The 19,266-nt window shown below is 52.2% G+C and overlaps 1 protein-coding gene across 1 annotated transcript in view; it reads left to right on the top strand.

The window, feature by feature from the left end:
* SLC6A11 (solute carrier family 6 member 11) overlaps positions 1-2,578 on the top strand; it is a 123,295-nt gene extending 120,717 nt beyond the window's left edge. The window contains exon 14 of the mRNA XM_030801849.1: positions 72-2,578. Coding sequence (XP_030657709.1) covers positions 72-224 — 153 coding nt within the window. The 3' untranslated portion in view covers positions 225-2,578. The remainder of the gene's footprint in view (positions 1-71) is intronic.
* Positions 2,579-19,266: the final 16,688 nt, after the last annotated feature.

The raw sequence follows: 19,266 nt of genomic DNA, 5'->3' as shown, positions 1-19,266 counted from the left end.
GAGAGGCCAGGGCAGACCCTGGACCCTGGCAGCTAATCACTCAGATCTTCCCCTCCTCTCCAACCATCCAGAAACTCCAGAAGTTGACGACCCCCAGCACAGATCTGAAAATGCGGGGCAAGCTTGGGGTGAGCCCACGGATGGTGACAGTTAATGACTGTGATGCCAAACTCAAGAGTGACGGGACCATCGCAGCCATCACAGAGAAGGAGACGCACTTCTGAGCGGCCGCCAGCCACCTGGGCTCTTCTTCCTTTCTTCCCCCCATGTGTAAATGAATTCCTGAACCCCATACTTCACCTAATGGTAGGGGATTGCTTGTTTTGCACAGGATTTATTAACAAGTTAATTTTAAGGCGGCCACTGTACACTGCTCTAAAGTCATATCCCCTCCCTGCCCCCCGTCGTCATGGAAGTAACCACTACAAAGAGATAACACTGTACAAGGACTGCCAGATCTTCTGTCCTAGGGCAGTTTTAATCAATGTTTTCTAGGGATTAGGAAGAAGTGTATAATATTGTAAAACTTTTTTTACTGGGTTTGTGGGCCAGGTGGGGTGGGGAGTGATGGCTGTCCTCCTCTGTCAGCCTTTTAATGACCGTTCTGTGTCCCATGTTTGTCTCTGACCATTCACAGCCACCCCCTCCTCCATACCCCAGGGATAATTTTTCCTTCAAACCTTCCCTTTCCAAGGGACACTGGGTTTGCAGACAGCAAGGCTATGTGGCAGAGAAGAAAAAGTCCAGCAGACTCAGGACTCCTGAGCTGCAGACCCCCCTCTGCCCTGATCCCATGAAGTGATCTTGGGCACTCCCTTTCCCTCCCTGGGCCTCAGTTTCCCCATCTCCCAAATGGGAGGAGGAGCCGGATTGGGTTATTTCTTAGGGATTCTCTTTGTGTGCCTTGCTGGCTTCCAGACCTGCTGTGGACCTTGGCTTCCTCTGAGGACTTGTAGGCAATAATCTCCGCCCTCCCAGTTGTACCTCCTCCCCACCTGCTTATTTAAAATCAGGTTTATCGTAGAAATGGTGTAGTGTTGATGTGTGTTTTCCCTAAAACTCTAATTTCATCTCATCTGTGGGTAGCCCTGCTCTCTGGACACCAGTGGGTCCTCAGCCCCCATGGCAGGGACTCCTCTGTCTGGCCTGCCTTTTTTTCCTGGTCAGCCGCTCTTAGCCCCGGCTCTGCCTCTCCACCCTTGGCAGGGCTGGCTTGAGTTGCTGTGGGGACTGGTTTTCTGGGTGGGGAAGCAGCCAACTATTCTTGCAGCCATGCCAGCCAGGATCTATGTCTTAGGACCTTCCTCTGGCCTTCCATGAGAAGCAGCCACAGTGGGGCCTGGTTTCCTCCTAAGGCCCTTCTCTGTCCCAGGCCACCTCTTCTCCCACCTCCTGTCCCCTAACCTCCACCTACCACCATCCTACCTCTCAGTTCTCTCCCATCCTTGCCCCTGGTTCAGGAGCCATTCTACCTGCCTCTGTGACCAGGCGCAAGGCTACAGGTGCAGTCACCTGTTCCCTGCCACCTTCCCTCCCTTCTTTGGCAGAGAGAAGTCTCAGCTCTCACTAGAGGGAAGACCTGGGCATCCCGCTGGCTCCTCTCTCGGTGGGGCCTGGAGTCTGGCGCTGTTCCCCATCCAGCCTGGCTGCAGACCTCTCTGGCTGATACCTCTCTTCTTCTTTAATTGGACTTCATGTCAAGCCTCTGCCTTGGTTTCTGAGCTATATGAGGGTGGGGAAGGTACACTCTTTTTTCCTTTTTCCTTAGGTTCCCAATATTATTTGGTGGAAATATGGGCTTTCTCTAAACCAAGGCTTTAGTTTCCTGTAAGGGTCCTCTGTGTTTGATTCACCCAAAAGTCTGCAAACCCCCAGCGTCTCTGCTCTGGCCAGCCCCGATCTGAAGCCTGTGTCTGCTAAGAGGGATGCCCAGTGCCCCACTGGGCAGGATGGGAAGCCTAGCCTGGGCCCCCTCTGTGCACACAGTTCAGGCCTGCCCAGCTTCTTATGGGCAAGCCACCATCCCACTCTCGTCTCCCTGAGCTATCTGGTTCTGCGGACCCAGGAAGGGCCAGGCTGGGGCCCTGCTTGTGTTTATCCTCGGCTGCTGTCTTCCCAGCAGGCCCCAGGCAAGGAGGCTTCCCACTGCTGCTGCTACCGGTTCTCCATACCAACTCTCATGGATGCACAGATCCCTGTGGTCCACCATCGCCGACACACACACACATCGTACATGTGGCTGTTAACACTTGACTCACTTAACACTACTCATGGGGCAGGGCAGAGGGTGGATTGTTGTTTTTTGTTTTTTGTAATTTCCTACTAGTATTTGGGTAACTTTGGGGGTGGGGAGGACAATGTGGGGGCAGGGGAACATGTCATTGTGATGACTTTTTTGATATTCATTAGAAACAATACATCCTTTCTGAGATATTTACAGTATTGTTTAAAAATGAAAAAGGTTGTACTGTTTTGCATAATGAACATTTTTATTGGGCATTCAAAGGGTACAAGATTGTCTGCTTACTCATTTTTAAAAATTAAAGAAATGAACAATCAGTGTGGCTGTTCCTAGCAAGGTGGTATTCGTTGGGTTTTTTGTCCTGTTTTTATTCCCTCCATGATATGCCTGCAAAACCATCTTGGGTCCCTGTGTGGAAGCTGCAGTCTCAACTCCGCACTACAAATTAGAAACCAAAGCAGTGGTGTTTTAGGAGCCCAGACTTCTTTATGTTCATGTATTTACCATTTGCCTAGTATGTGCTAGATGCTTTACAGAAGTCGTCTTTTTAATCCTTACAACAACTCTGTAAAGTAGGCACTTCTCCACTTTATTTATGTATTGCTTTATTTCTTTATCACTTCCCCTGTTTTACAGATAGCCATCTATTCTTGCAGCCACCCCAGCCAGGATCTATGTTTTAAGACCTTCCTCCAGCCTCCCATGAGAAGGAGCCACAGTGGGGCCTGGTTTTCTTCTAAGGCCCTTCTCTGTCCCCAGCCACCTCTTATCCCTCCTCCTTACTGATAGGGGATTTTGAGGCACAGAAAAGTCAAGCAGCTTGCCCACAGTCACACAGCTAGTGAACATCCGGGCCAGAAAGAGAACTCGGGTGTGTCTGACCCAACAGCCCTGTCTCCTGACCACAATGCCTTATTGCTTCTCATGCTGTGAGGCCTATTTTCACCCCTCACAGTGGTGAAAATAGCTGCCACAAAACTTATGCTTGTGTCCTAGTAGGCAGACACTCATGTTTGAGGCAGGCAAGGCAGAGCACAGAGAGATGAGGATTTGGAGTATGCAGCCCTGGGTTAGGCTCCAGGATCTGCCCTTGCCAGCCTCAGTTTTCTCATCTCTAAAATGGGGATAATAGCTCCTGTTTCAAATACAGGGTCTACCTCTGATGAGGTAATGCAGGCATCACAGGATCATGAAGATCCCGTGCACTGTGTGTGTGAATGGTAAGGTTCTGAATTCACACTAGTCATTATCCTGAATAAATAATGCCTAAGCTCAAAAAGCGTTTGTAGTATTGCCTAGAACTTAGACTAAAGCCTCTAAATTTGTGTCTGAGATTTCCAAATGGCCACTGGAGACCACAGGCATGTTTTGTCCTGCCAGCTCATGACAGTAAGATCATCTTATGCAGTGTTTACTCATTCCTGTCTGGTCAACCTTTTTGCTTGAAATCCCTGATCTCAAGTCTACCTGGCCCTGTCTTGGCCTTTGATCCTCTTTGAGGTGGTAATATCTGCTCATAGGAAAGCATCCCACAGACTTCTGGAATTCAGAAAGCCTCTGTGATCCACAGCCAGGGTCCCTGAGTAATTCCTACCCTCACTGAGCCACAGGGATTGCTGCAGTCACCTGTTCCCTGCCATCTTCCCTTCTCATGTCTGAAAGTGTCTTGCATTAAGCAGCTGTCATATGCAAGAGGAGGCTGGGTCACAGAAATATGAGTTTCACTCATTCCCAGGAAACTTCATTTGCAGACTCTTGAGCCTATAGAATTAATAGCATGAGGAATTAATTGACGCACTAGACCCCTCCAGGCTGCAGTGTGTGCCAGTGACCCCTGCTGGCCAAGTGGGACACTGCAGGCTGCCTCTACTAGACTGCCAATAACCAGAGAAGGGGAAAGGAGCTTTGGAAGTGAAGTCAAGGCTACCTCAAGCCTAACAGCATTTCCCATGGGGGAGGGGATCAGGCACCAAACAGCAGGCATATTCTGCTGAAAGTGGCCAACTTTGGAAAATTGAGTCCTTTCATGCATTCAGCAGCCCTTTACTGAGCAGCCACCATATTCTTTGTGTGGACTTAGGACTAACAGCCCCTTCCCTTGAGTGTTCCTATTCTTAGGAGGAGAGGTGTCCATACACTTCTGGACAGGAGTAAGTTCACAGGGAAATGTTGTTCTGATTCTGACCTCCTGTTCCTAGCCATCTTCCAGCCAGTTAGAGTTCTTCAGTGTGGCACTGAGCAAGTCTGCCCACTCCTTGGGCCCCGGTTAGCCACTGGTAGAATGGCAAAGAAATGAGACCCAGAGAGGGAATGCGATTTGCCCGAGATTCCCCTAGAACTCTGTATTCCCATCTCATAATCAGTCCCCTGCACCATCTCAAGCTGTTAAAAAGCAAATGAGCGTGGGCCCCTCATTACCCATTAGGGAGAAAAGTCAGCCTTTGTTGCCAACTCTGGCCACTTTGCTCTCATTTTTAAATAATGCCCACTTTGTGAGGGATACTGGAAAGAGTTACACATGCAGCACTCTCTGAGCACCCAGCATGGCTCAAGTGTCGGAGCCACTTCACAGGAAACCATATGGCAGGATGTGCCATGGACTGAGTGCTGGGGAAGTACTGCAGGCAGGAATAAAAACTGTTTATGGAGCACCGCTGTGTTCCAGTGTCGTGCCTGCATTACCTCATCAGAGCCTCACAACAAATCTAAGAGGTAAGTGTCCTTAATCCCATTTTTCATAGGAGGAAACTAGAGTTCAGAACTGTAAATAATTTGCTATAAGAGATACAAATTACACCTCCTGGTAAGTGGAGGAGCTGGGCTTGGATCCAGGTTTGCTGGATCTAAATAAGGCCCATGTATCCAGTCACTTAACCAAGGATGTGGGACTTCAGTTGCACCTTGGGGGATGGGAAGATTTAGGCAGAGAAGGACATTTGAGATGAGAGAACATCCCGAGTGATGACAGAGGCTTTGGGAGAGCAGGGAACCAGGGTACCCCCCATTCACTGCAGCCTCCACTTTCTGGGCTCAGGTGATCCTCCCACCTCAGCCTCCTGAGTAGCTGGGACAACAGGTGTGTGTCACCATGCCCAGTTAATTTTTTTTTTGTAGAGACAGGGTTTCACCCCAGTCTACTTTCTATAACCCCTCATGTATCTTCACCAAGCTCTCTGGCAGAGCAAGATCAGGTAACACCATGCTTATCATGGAATGGCATCTGATGCAGGTCCCTCCACGGGACAGGAGCTTGGATGAACAAATGCCCAGCTTGCCCCAGAGTGGGGAGCCATGGGAAAAGGAATACATAGGCATTGAAGACCTATTCAGTGCTGGAGACCATACCAGACAATTTCCTATGCATTACCTTGCCCTCAACCGCCTTGTAAGTTGGCATGGTGTTCACATTCTACCAGAAATGAGGAAACAGGCTCAGAGAGCTAGATTTAGCTACCTAAGGTCACAGAGCTGGAAAGTGGTAGAGCTGGGGTAACAGCCCAGGTGTGTCTGGCGCCAAGGCCCGTGCACTTTCCACTGACCACCTGTACTAGTCAGGCTTCTCTAGAGAAACTTCTCTAAAAATTGGATATAAATATATAGAAAGAGACTTATTATAAGGGATTGGCTCACGCAGTTATGGAGGCTGAGAAGTCCCATGATCTGCTCTCAGCAACATGGAGACCCGGGAAAGTCAACAATGTAGTTCCAGTCCAAACCCAAAGGTTTGAGAGCCAAGAGCGCTGATGTGCAATGGCAGGAGAAGATGGATGTCCCAGTTCAAGCAGAGAAAAATTTTCCCTTCACCTTTTTGTTGTACTTGGGTCCTCAAAGGATTGGATGACGCCTGTCTGCCTTGGTGAGGGCAGGTCTTGTTTACTAGGTCTACTGATTCAACTGCTAATTTCTTCTGGAAACACCCTCACGGCACGCCAGAAACAATGTGTACCAGCTATCTGGACATTGCTTAGCTCAGTCAAGGTGACACATGAAATTGACCATCACAGCACCGTTGGGAGCCACTGAGTGTCACCACAGCCATCAGCATTGAGAGGTTAATCAAGGCCATGGAGAAGCTACAGATGGTGGTGGAGGCCATGTGTGGAAGGTCTGAGGGTCTTCAGGGGCCTTGGAATGCCTTTGGTGACACTAGGGACCTCTGGAAACCTTCACAGTTTCCCAGAAATGATAGAAGGCCATGAGAGTTCATTGATAAAGACAAGGGAATGTTAAAGCCAGTGAGAGGCATTGGAAGTACCTGGGAACCCCCAGAGACCTGAAGGAGATGTTGCAAAGGGAGAGGGCCTGGAGACCCAATAGAATTATGTGGAGCCATTTGGGAGTTATGAGAGACTGGGAGTGACAGGAGTACAGGAGAGTCGTAACGGCTACTGAAAAAAAAAAAGAGGCTCATTGGGGAGCATTAAGAGGTGCTGAGAGCCATCAAGAGTTATAAAAAATATCAGGGCCCTTGGTCATTACTTGGGGGTATTTTAGTCATCCAGAGTCCTAGGGAGTACTTGGGGTCACCTTGGGGGGCCCTGCCTGGAGGAGCAATAAGCAGGATGTAGCCTTGAGGAAAGGGGAGGAGGGTAGCTCGGAAATGCTCTTACAGCGGGGCGCAGAGACGGGGGAGCTGGAGCCAACATGAATAAAGGGGCCGGATGCCCAACTGGCAGAGATGGAAAAGCCAGGCCAGAACTCTGCAGACCACGAGAGGCGGCCGGCAGGTACATGACGGGACAAGGACTTTTTGACCTTGATCTTCCTAGGCTTGTACAGGCCTGAGTTTTTTTGAGATTCCCAACCTGAGTGTGCCAGATCCCCTATCTGGGTCTAGCCAACACTTGGCTTTTCTTATTCTCCTGGGAATTTTCTCTGCCGTTCTTTTCAAAGCCAACCATTCCTGAAGTGAGGAGGCTCTTGTAGCCCAGGCTGAGCCAGAAGCTCAGCCCCCCACCAGAGGCAAAGGATTTAGGGGAAACCTAACAGAGGAATCTGGGCCTGAGCTCTGGGAGCCCCTGGTCAGATGATGGAGAGAGGGGCAGAGGACAGTGTAGAGTGAAGGCAAGTGTTATTTATTGAGTACCTACCATGCACCTAGGATGAGGTGGGTGTTTTCCATAATCCTCAAACCAACCACTGGAACTGTGATTTATTCTTATTTTACAGATGTGCACACGGGCTCGGAGAGCTAAATGGAGGAACTTGCCCAACATCACACAGGCTGTGCCGGAATTCAAAGCCAGGTGGATCGAACCCAGAATTATGGCTTTTTTCCTCTATACCAGGCAACTGTTGGCTTGGCCCAGGTCTCTAGCAGGGAAGAATGAGCCCTGAGCCTTCCTGCCCTTATCCACTCTCCCCCACCCCTACCCCTCCATCCCAGTCCTGGGCTCAGAGGGGCCTGTGGCTGGCAGATCCAGGCTCTGTTAGCAGCAAGTCAGCCACCAGGTGGCGCTGCTGCTAAACCCAAGCCCCCCTCCCCGTGGTCCAGGCTCAGGCCAGTGAGGTCAGGACTGGAGCTGGGACCCCACAGTTGAGACTAGAGGATCCAGAGTTCTCACTCTGGGGGCCCAGATGGGGGACAGAAAGGCTGCCCTTGTCAAACGCGCACAATTCATCCTTCTCACCCTGCCCCATCCCTAGCTCACGTTTGCAGCACTACTCCAACAGCCGGAAGTGAGAGTTCTTAACTCTCTCACTCCTTTGCTGTGTGACCTTGGGCAAGTGACTTTGCCTCTCTGACTTCAACGTCCTCTTCTGTACAAGTGGACAGAATAAGCCACTCAGGGGTGCCTAGAGGATGAGATGAGATGATGGTGTGTGCCAAGCGTCCGGCACACAGGGAGAACGTGGCTCTCCCAGTGAGCCTCCTTCCTCAGGGCCATGGTCAGAAGGGCCCCAGCCGGTGTCAGGAGACCTGCACCCTAGCTCTGAATTCGCTGTGTGCCTTCGAAAAAGACACGCTGCCTCTCCAAGTCTCGGTTTCCTCATCTGTAAAGTGGCGCTAATCACAGGAACTTTCTTTTTGGTTATTCTGAGGACGAAATGAGAACATGGCTATATGGCATTTGTTTTATAAAGCCCCACCCGATCAGGAAAGGTGATTATTGAAAGTATTTCTGCAGCAGCTTTCAGGGGGTGGGGTTGGGTGAATGTGTAAATGGTGGTGAGGTGGAGAGGTGACCGGGCACATGGGACAGGCTGCGGGTTTTGCTCTGACTGTGTACCTAGCAATGACACGGGCCCCTTGTGCCACACCCTACTTGGCATCTTCCCGGCCATGCCCCAAGCCCCTATCTTGCTCCGTCTATCCTGGAGTCTTGCCCCAACCCATTGAAACACAAAAATGTATGAGTGCCTGCACGGAACAAAGATGAGGGGCAGAACACGGAAATGCCGATTGTGATTATCTCTGAATGATAAGGTTTGGGCTGATTTTTATTTTCTCCTTTTTCTTTTATTTTTTCTGTACCATCTAATTTTTTTAACAAAGAACATGTATTGCTTTTATATTCCAAAAACCAGAATCAATGAAGCTATTTTTAAAAATCCTTTCCTTGCCATCAAGAGGTTGGTTACAAATGAAGGCTCCAGAGAAAGAAACAATGATTCTCCTGTGGCTGGAAGATGTGGCCAGAGGGAGATGGGAGGGGAGAGGAGGTGTCACCACGTAAGCTGCCTTCAGTCCTGTCTCCAGCCTCCCCTGGGAAGCCAAGGAAGAGGCAGATGCAGCAGGACCCCTCCTCCGGGCCACAGAGCTCCCCGTAACATTTATGGGCCAGCATTCCAGGGGCCTTGAGCTTGCCGCTTGTCTCTGGGAGCTCGTCATGGTTGTTGAAGGAAGAAGGGAGCAAACAAGCCGGGAAGCCATGCTTGGTTGAGGGCTGACTATGTTCTAAGTGCTGCCGCCTCTGTTAACTCATGAGACCTCTCTCCCCACACTCACCTGTTGAGGGAGCTGGGATTATCAGCCCAATTTACAGATGAGAAAACTGAGATATGAACTTACATACCTGACTGCCTTCTGGATCTCTCCTCTTGAACATCCATTCAGCATATCAAACCCAATTTTCCCAACTGAATTCACCTCCTCCAACCCTTACCCCTGCCCAGCCTATTCCTTCCTATCTCAGTAAGTGACACTGCTGTCCAACCACTTCCTTTTTTTGGCAAATATTGATGGAGCGTCCACTATGGCCCTGCCCTCGAGGAGCTTGCACTCTCGCCAGAGGAGACAAGACCACGGACATTTTGGAAAGTAAAATTATGCAGTGCGGCAGAAGATGATAAATTATCTGGCTAAAAATAAAGTAGGGAAGAGGTATAGGAAGGGTCAGAGTGGGGAGGCTGGAATTTTAAACAGGCTGGTCAGGGAGGGCCTCATGGGGAAGGTCAAGGAGGGGGGCGGTGGCTGTCCCAAGAGGAGCATCCAGGCAGAGGGATCAGTGTGTGCAAAGGCCCTTGGGTGGGCGCTCATCTGCAGTGTTCCCAGAGCAGCTAGGAGGCCAGGGTTGCTGATGCAAAGTGAGCAAAGGGGCACTGGTGGAAAGGGAGGCCAGAGAGGTGGTGGGCAGATCACGGAGGGCCCCAAGGCCAGTGCAGATGTGCAATGAGGATGAGTGAGGGTTCTCAGCAGGAAAGGGACCTACTCTGATTCCTGTTTTAATAAGCCCCTCGGGCTGCTGGCAGGGGCTTGGGAGGAAGCATGGAGACCAGGGAGGAGGCTGTTGTCCTCCAGGAAAGAGATGATGGTGGCCGTACCAGAGAAAAGGGGATTCGGGATCTGATTCTGGGTATATTTTGAAGGTAAACCAACAGGGTTTCCTGGTGGATTGACAGAGAGAGGAGTTGAGGATGACTGAGGTTTGGGGCCAGCTTGTCAAGCGAGAAAACCTCCTCATTCCCCGCATTCAATCCACCGGTAAGTCTCATTGGCTCTTCCTCCTTTAAACCTCTCAGGTCCACTCACTGCCTCCACCCCAGCCACTGCTTTGACCTCCCACCATCCCCTGGACTGCCGTTACCTCCTCCTGGCCCGCTTGCCCTGCCTTCTCCTCCAAGGCGCCTTCCCCTCAACCCCTGTGATGGGGCAGTTCATGCCTGTTAGCACTTGTGGCAGACCTGAGCCAGAGCCCACCACTGTCAGGGAACTTCCCTTCTGCCTGAGAGTTACCACCCCAAAAGGAAATCAGGGGGCCAAAAAATGGGGGATGATGCTGGCTCACCAAAAACCCACCATGTCCACCACCAGGGCCAGCTGCATGACAACCAGGCATCGTTCAGCAGAGAGAGGAAGGAGGCCCCAGGGTCGGCAAAGGCTGGGCCTTTGAAGAAGTTCATAGCTCAGCGTGGTCTCTGGCATCTCAAAGGTGTGGATCTGAACCATGGCTCTATCTCTTACATCATCTGGGTGACCTTGAGCAAGTCTCTTCACCTCTCTGAGCCTCCCTTTGCTCATCTGCAAATTGGAACCAATAATCTCTGAGCCTCAAGATTTTTGCAAGACCCGGGAGTTCCATTAGGGTGTTGGCTTATGTTAACCTAAAACAATGCCTCCCAGGGCCCGATGGGACCCCATGAAAGGAATGGACACAGCTTTGGAGCCAGACAGACTGGATTCCCATCCCAGCTCAGCTGAGTGACCTTGGGCAAACCTCTTCCTCTCTGAGCCTCCATCTCCTCCCCTGCAAAACAGAGCCCCTGTCTCTTGACAAAAGAAGCAGGTGTACATGCACCCAGCACACAGTAGGTACTCAGCCTCCATGCTAGAGAGTTTGGACTTCACCCTGGAGGCAGCTGGACCCATTGCTCCCACGCCCCACTTCCTGGGCCAGGGCAGCTGCAGGCCTGATGGGGTGTTTTTATCTCCAAGCCGCAGTGGGCTCCGCAGAGCTCGGCAGAGTCCCTGGGCGCATGGACAAAGAGCTGTTGTTCCCTCGAATCTAAAATTGCCTCCCTCTGATTGCCGCTATACAAACCCAGGCGGCTGCTCGCTTCCCCCATCCAGTTGGGTCTATTTCAAGAACACGCTGATTAGCGCTGATTGCGCCTTGATTGTGGCGGGCGCCTTGCCCAGCCCCCTCCCCGTGTGCAGCGTACACGCTCCTGCTCCCCCACCACGGCTCCTGCTGACACCCAGGGGCCACCAGACCAGGAGACCGGGAGAGTGGTGCAGCACACATGAGCTAGGGTCCTCATTCTTCCTTTGGGCAGATGACCTTCCCTCTCTCAGATCTCTACTTCGTCCTTTGCAAAATCCTTCTGGGCTCAGAAGGGTATGGAATAAAATAGTATGTGGAGGAATGTGGCTTTCATGGTGGGCATTTAGACACTGTGATGGGTCAGTGGCCAGGGGAAGTGGCTCTTCAAAACACCCCATCACACACACACTTGGACACACATATGCACACACATGCAGACGCACACACAAACTCACAGATGCCATTCATGCCTCTGGCTGCACTTGAGGCCGCCCTTGGTAGGGGCGGGATGGAGCTTTAATAATTAGACTTCGCTGCACTGGGCATCTGACGCTTGCCTTGGGCACATCATCCATTCAAACCCCACAACCATCTTTTCAGCACATATTTTGTGCCCATTTTGCAGATGAGGACCCCAAGGTTAACGGAGGTAATGTGACTTGCCTCGCATCTCGCAAGGAGGGAATGGTGATGTCAGGATTTGACCCAAGCTCCGTGTGGGGCAGAAGCCAATGTTCCCACCACCCCATAGCCTGCTCGGGGTTTGCTCCCGTTTGCATGGAAACTATGAGTGGGAACAGCTTATAAGACATCTTATGCTGGTTATTTTTACTGTATTCATCCTGTGTGATCCTGGAAAAGTCTCTTCTCCTGGTGGGGCCTGTTTCTTCCTCTGTAAAATAGGGTGCCCCTGGTCATGGACTGATTCTTGGACTTTCCTGGAAGCGCATTTCAAAAATGCAGATTCTCAACTATGTCCTTAGAGGTCTGGAATCAGTAGGCCTGGCACGGGCCCAGGAATCAGTATTTTAAGACACTCTCCAGGTAACAGTGGGCACCAGAGGGACAGTGATTTGGGGAAAGTCTCCTCCCTGGCGAGTTAAGCCTCCTCCCTGGCAAGTTAAGCCTCCTCCCTGGCAAGATGGCGAGTTAAGCCCTCTCACTGACCCAGCCCAAGCTCCATCACCCCCACACCTGGACCACTTCAGGGGCCTCCTTCCGGGACTCCCTGTGGCCACAGTGCCCACCCCCACCCTCCACTTCGGTCCATTTTCTACACAGCAGATAGAATGATCTTCTTGAAATGCGAATCTGAACACCAGCCCTGACCATTCCCAGCTTAAACCATCAATGGCTCCCTATTGCTGCAAATATCAAGATTAAACCCTACATAGTGGCCTGCAAGGCTCTGCAGAGACTGGCCCCTGTCCCTCTCCAGCCTCATTTTATACCACTAACTCCCTGGTCTTCTCTCAGACTTCAGATTTTAATCCACTCTGCGCCTGTCCACCAGAGGGCCTCCGCCTTGCTGTGTTTTCTTCCTGGATAGAGCATCTTGTCTCCCTTCTTTTGGTTAACTCTGGCCCATTCATTAGACTGAGCTCAGCCCTCACTGCCTGGAACTATCCTGAGACGAACTCTGCTGTCCCGGGGGTACTGAGCTCCCCGCGTAGGGAAAACGCAATCAAATTCTGCATATCTGCCTGATAGGAGGTCATGGAGAGGATGTCTGCTTTGGGTCTGAGCCCTGGATCCTTCTCCCTCCTTAGGAGAGCCTGTGGTTCTCTAGGACTAGGGAGCCATGCCCTCCTGGGATGGGGGGAGTCAGGGGGGCAGCGGAGACCTGGCCTGGGTCCTTGGAATCCCAGACAGCCTAAGCCAAGGCCTGTTGGCAACAGCAGGAGCTCCAGAGCTCTGGCTCAGGGACTGGAGTTCTCATTGGATTTTCCACTTGGCCCCCAGGTCCTGGGCAGCGCTAGGAAGTGGCATAATCTGAAGACCTCTGACTCCTGGTTGGTAGGTCCTTGCAGCCTCAGGGGATTCTGAGGGGCACGCATCAGTTCCCTCCCCTCCGCTGTCTACTGCTGGGAGAGCCCTTCTCCCAGGAGGCATCTGCCACCCCTTTCCCACTCCCTTCCTCTGTCTCATTGCCTCTTTTTCTCTTCAACACCTCTGCTCCTCTCCCACCTCTCCCTCTCCCCTCCTCTCCCTCCTCCCCATCCCTACTCCCCCAGGCTCCTTCCTTTCCTCTCCACACTCCTGCTGCCTCAACTTCCTCCTCCCCTCTTTAGGCGCCCCTCCCTGTCTGCTACCTCCATGCTGCTTATCTCCCCAGCTCAAACTCTCTCTCTCTCTCATACCCCACTCTGTGCACCATACTGAGGAGGCCTGCAAGCGCCCTGCAGCCCTTGGGGATGTGGCTCCAACATTCCATCCTGAAGAAGAAGAGGAGGAGGGAGACGTGGCTTTCGGAAGTCCCTCCCTGCTGTCCTGGAGCAGAGCAGAGCACCTGGGGAGTGGGGAGGAGGCCTGGGCTGTGGTGAGAGGAGGCTCAGAACAAAACAGGGACCTAGGGGAGGCCTCATCAGGTGCAGGTTCAAGAGCACAGGCTCCGGAGTCACACAAGCCTGGGTTCAAATCCTGGCTCTGCCACTTCCTGGTTGTGTGGCTCAGGGTAAGTCACTTGAACTCTCTGGGCCTCAATTTCCCCAACTGTAAAATGAGGATGAAGCTCCTGCGTCCTGGGGTTGTTGTGAAAATCCAGGGAACTCATGCAAAGTGGCTGACACCAGGCTGAACATACAGGGGGCAATCAGTATCACGAATAGGGAGTTAGGGACTGGCCTTGGCCCCTGACTTCACATCTGGGGAGTGGGCTGGGCATCTGAGCCATGCATTTCTAAATGAACCCTCAGAGGAAGGAGGGGGCTCCAAGTTTAAGACTCCCAAGGCACCTCCACACCTGCCATCCCAGTGAGGACTGGGGTAACTTGCTCTCATATTCTTCCAGTGCCCAGAAAGGTGAGGCCACTGGCTCCAAATCTCACAGCACGCTTAGCAAGGCCAGCGCTTGAACTCAGTGGCGTGGCTCCTCCAAACCTGTCTCCCTCCATCACCTGGAATTGGGTCCCAGCTCTGGGGATCCTCCTGAGGTTGGCACAGATGGGCTCTTCAGGGCCCATGTGTGGGATGTGGGAGACAGACAGGATGTTTGCCCAGACTCCAGGATTCTGCAGACCCCCGCCCCCTACCCCCTGTTGCTAGGCAACAGCTGCTCATTGCTGAGGGTACCTGCAGAGGTGGAGCAGAGGGAGGTGGAGGCAGCTGGCTCTGTCCTTCACAAAGAGTCCTGTGGACGCTGCTCCCAAGTTAGGTGCAGTGAGGATCAGAACCTCCAAGATGAGCAGGGACTTGCCCAAGGTCACTAGAGATGTGGGCTAACACATCTTACTGCCAAATGCCAGAGCTGGCAGGACCTGCAGAAAGCTGGCTAACACGGGGCACATATATTACCCTTGAGTCCTGAGCCCGGGGCAGACGTCACTAAGCACCTACCATTCTCCTTCCCACCCAGCCCAGCCCTAGCTTCAGAATTCTCAGCACAGCAGTCAAGCAGCTGCTGCAGCAATGGATCAGCGCTGGCATGCAAGACAGACCTATCTATCATTTCTTATCTACCCCAACCCTGTTATTTTACAGATGAAGAAACTGAGGCCCAGAGAGAAGATGCAGTAGAATGAAGTGCACATGGGGCCTGGGAGTCAGATGACCTCCAGGTCTTAGCTCCGTGCTGTCTTGCTGTGTGACTGTGGGCAAGCCCCTCTACCTCTCTGAACCTCAGACTTTACTTGTACAGAATGGGTCTGAGGAGAGCAAGCCCTCCCTGTTAAAATTAAATTGGGGAGTGGGTGCAAGCACTCCCTGGGTGCGAGGCACAGAGTGGCACTCGGGCGTCTTTCCACCCTTCACTCCTTTCTTGTCTCTCATCCAGGGCCTGGCAGCAGTCAGGCAAATATGCAGGCCTTCTCCGCCCCCAACACACCTCCCTCAGTTCCAGCTTCTCCAGCTGCTCCATTCCTGGGCAGATGTTTGCCCCACAAATGGTTTTAACTGTCGGGGGGGTGAGGGAAGGGGTCAGATTTGGAGCTCATGGGCTCTGAGTGTAGTGGGAGGAGGACGGAAAAGGTGGTCACCCATGGGGCTGAAACAGGTATCTGCTGGAGGGGGATGGTTGCCTGGAAACCACCACAGTGTACACGAGTGTCTTGCTGGCTGCGCGGAGGTTTGGAGTCAGCAGTCCTCTCTCCCTCTCTTCTCTTTCTCTCCCATTCCCCTGGCTCAGCCCCCACAGCCAGCTCGGCTTCTATCATGGCTGCTAGGGGAGAACTCAGCAAGACTCCCCCAACACACACTCTTAAGTGAGCTCATTCACCCCCACGACATGGGGACAGTCACTGGCCCCCAAGCCAGGCACTTGCCATGGGATCTCACAGCATCTCCTGGTCTCGGCTTCTCTAACCCTGTGCAGAACACGCCAGGCACTGGCCCAGGCCCTGCAAAGCTCCCCTTCCCCAGCTGCTCTCAGCACAGCACGGAGGGTCTGAGCCCCCCCATTCAGGGCTCACCCAGCCTCCACATCCAGACAGGGTCTCCGCTTAGGTGTCTCCGTTCACCCTGACACACAGTAGATGCTTTTAGCAAGTGTGCGTAGCTGGCACTCACGGAGCATTGCTGTGTGAATGCATCAGTGAATGAATGAAAATGAATGAATGGATGAACACTGCTCTGGGCCATGGATTGTAACCTGTGTTGTTCCCCTGCAGGGAGTGTAGTAGTTCAAGCTTTAAACTGAGAGTCAGGAGACAGGATTCTGCCCCTACGTCAGCCCCTAACTGACTGTCCAAGCTTGAGCAGTCCCTCCCCTCCCCAGGCCTTGGTTTCCTCATCTGTCAAGTAAGAAGGTTAGCATAAACACTCGGGTTCTGCCATTAGGAGTGTCTATGGATTTGGTTTTTATTCCCCACGGTCTTCCCACCCCACCATGGATGCAGCTGGTTTAGGAGCAGTTGATGTGGCTGAGAGGAGAGCGGAGGTCTTCCCTCCCCAGTGAGTCTACACTGGGGACATCCTTTGCTAGGGACAGGCCCTCTGCCTGGATCAGGAAGGACATTGTGGTGTTTACTGTCCAATGGCCTGGGGGGTGAGTGTTGAGGGGGCTCTGCAGAGAATGGTGTTGGGGGAGCTTCCTATAAAGATCCTCTAAACGAGGAGGTGAGATTTGAAATGAGAAGCTCCAGGGGAAATGTGCACACATATACGGACATACCATGCACACACTACATGCATGCACACATGTAAACATGCATGCACACACCACACAAGAATGTGCATGCATACCTGTGCACATGCTACATACATGCACACATACACACACATGCACACACTACACACATGATTGCATGCACATACACATGCTGCATGCATGCAGACATATAGACACACCACACACATGCACACATACACACACATGCACCCACATGCACGGACCACACTGCACACACACTCGCTGATTTTCCCTGTAGAGCTGTTTAGTTTTTCTCCCCGAGATGTTTCCATTGCCTTCTTGATCTTTTCATCTCAAATATGATCATTCCAGACCCAGCCAAGGAGCACAGACAGTTTCAACGTTGAGCAGTAACCACCAGGGCTCTAGGAGGGGTGGGTGACAGTGGAGGGGCCCTGGCAGCTGAAGGCAGGGGAGCAGACACCTACTGCCCACCAGTGGTCAGCTCCACATGGCCCAGGTCTTGGCACGCTTATCCAAACTGCAAGGAGGGGCCCAAAGGCCTTACTAGGGGAGCAAATGTCCCCTGACTCCAGGCCTTAGGCAGCCTTCTCTGCCCAGCCACTCTGGCTGCGCTGGTTTTCATTGCTCCTCTTTGGACGAAGGACTTCATCACAGCCTTTGTGTGTCTGTTTTGACGGGTTTGAGGACTCTCGCCAGAACTGTTGTTTGCCAGATCTCTCTATATTTTGTCAAAGTCATCTTTTCACTCTGATGTGTCTGTTCCTTTTTCTCTTCCATTTTCAAAGGATCCAGAAGCGGCAGTGAGCCAGGAGCAGGAGCAAAGATCCCCAGTTAGCAGCTCAGGTTTGAGATCATTCACTAATCATTCATTAATTCACTAAACAAAATCTTATTGAACAGTGTTCTGAGCCAGCCACCATGCTGGACACTTGTTTCTTGCCTCATGGAGCAACAGAGGAAATATACCCAACAGTAAATAAATGATGACAATGATGTGTGCTCAGAAGGGTCCCTGGGCCTGGGAATCCTAAGGCTGGACACAGCTGTTCCTGATGGGATGATGGGCAGAGGCCACCCTGAGAGAGACACTGTGGGAAGAAGGAGCCAGCTGGGCGGCATGCAGAGAGCAGCATCTGGGAGAGAGGAAACTGTGAGTGGAAATTCCTCGGCAGGACACAGCAACAGGGGGCTGAAGTGCAGAAAGGAGACCGGGGTGACAGGATAGTCTTGAGTCGGGAAGAGGCACGACAGAGCTCAGACAGTTGGGCAGGGCCAGTGATGGGTCAAGGCGCAGGGGCATGGAGGAGAACAGAACCACAGGGAGTCAGTTTCTGCCTTGGGCACTACAGGCCATTCCTGCACTTTGGAGAGGGCCTACTATGTGCCACAGCCAGACACTTGGCCATGCGTCTCCTGTTCCCAGGGAGGGCATTCCAAACAACCCATAACCATAGCCCAGCCCAGGACTGAGTCCTCTGGCCAGATGGGGCCTCAGCCAGCGTTCAAAACAGCAGCTGCAAAAACATCTCCTTGCTGCCTTAGCCTGACCCACAGCCTCTCCCAGCATGCAGCCCCCGGCAGACCCTCAATGGAGGTTCAAACCTGCTGAGATTGAACGTGGACAGCTTAAAGGAGGTCTGGCGCCCACAGAACAAATTCCCTCATGTTCCAGGCATTTCTGCCTTTGTGTTCCCTAATCCTGGGAATTTACCTCAGGTGAGGACAGAAGGACACCTGGTCCCAGTTACTAGGACCCCACACCCTGAATTTACCTTCTACATTCACATTGGTTCCTCCTTAAAATGGGGCTGCTGCCAGGACTCCTGCCCAGGTCTGGCCACCCCCAAGCCTGGCTTTGTGGCCTCTGTTACACTAGAATAGGCATCACAGCTTATCCCACCAGAAACTTCCAAAAAATCCAGACTCCCACGCCCATCCCTTACTTGCCAGTTCCAAATCTCCCAGGGAATTCTGTATTTTTAACAAGCTTCCTTGTGACCAGGAACCACAGCAAGCCTCAGCAGAGGACAGAAGAAAAACCTGGGGCTCTGGAAGTAGAAAGCCCCAGGCTTAAATCCTAGTAGACTCACTGCGTGATCCTAGGCAACTTGCTTAACCTCTCTGAGCCTCCCTCTCCTCATCTTTCAGGGGAGGTTGAATATAACGCTGATCCCTCCATCCACTGCAAGGAATCTTTACAAGGTATGCCAAGTTCCCAGCACTTAGTGAGTGCTTAATCAATGGCAGGCATTTTCACAGTTGTCTTTGAGGTATACCAGTCTTATGGATGTGTAGACAGAAAACACGGGCTCATAATGGCTCCCCGGATAATTTCCAGGGCTGGCGAGCCGCTCCTTGTCCCTGCTCAGATGAGCATGCTGGAATCTCTCAGGCAGGTCACTTTGGCCGCGACTGAGGGTGTCAGGCACATGCTCTGCCCAGCAGATGCAGAAGCAGGAGGGAAGAATCCTCCCAGTGTCCCTGGCTCCCATGTGGGTGGGGGACAAGCTGACTCCCCCAGTCTGACAGGAAGGGGAGGAGGGACCTGAAAAAGGCTTACAGAGAGGAAACAAGCCCCAAAGTGGGTCAGCACTGCCCTGGACACTAACCCATTTCCAGTCCCTCCTGCCCACAGGCCCGCTGGCCATAGGACTGTCATCTTGCATTCTGTCCCATCCTGCTCGGGCCTTTGACCCTGTTTTCTACCTCTTGCCAGTCTAGGGAGAAGGAGG

The sequence above is a fragment of the Nomascus leucogenys genome, chromosome 21 (genome assembly GCF_006542625.1).
Source record: "Nomascus leucogenys isolate Asia chromosome 21, Asia_NLE_v1, whole genome shotgun sequence".
Lineage (NCBI taxonomy): Eukaryota > Metazoa > Chordata > Mammalia > Primates > Hylobatidae > Nomascus > Nomascus leucogenys.
The sequence above is the reverse complement of the archived record's forward strand: the minus strand, read 5'-3'. Positions and strand labels throughout refer to the sequence as shown.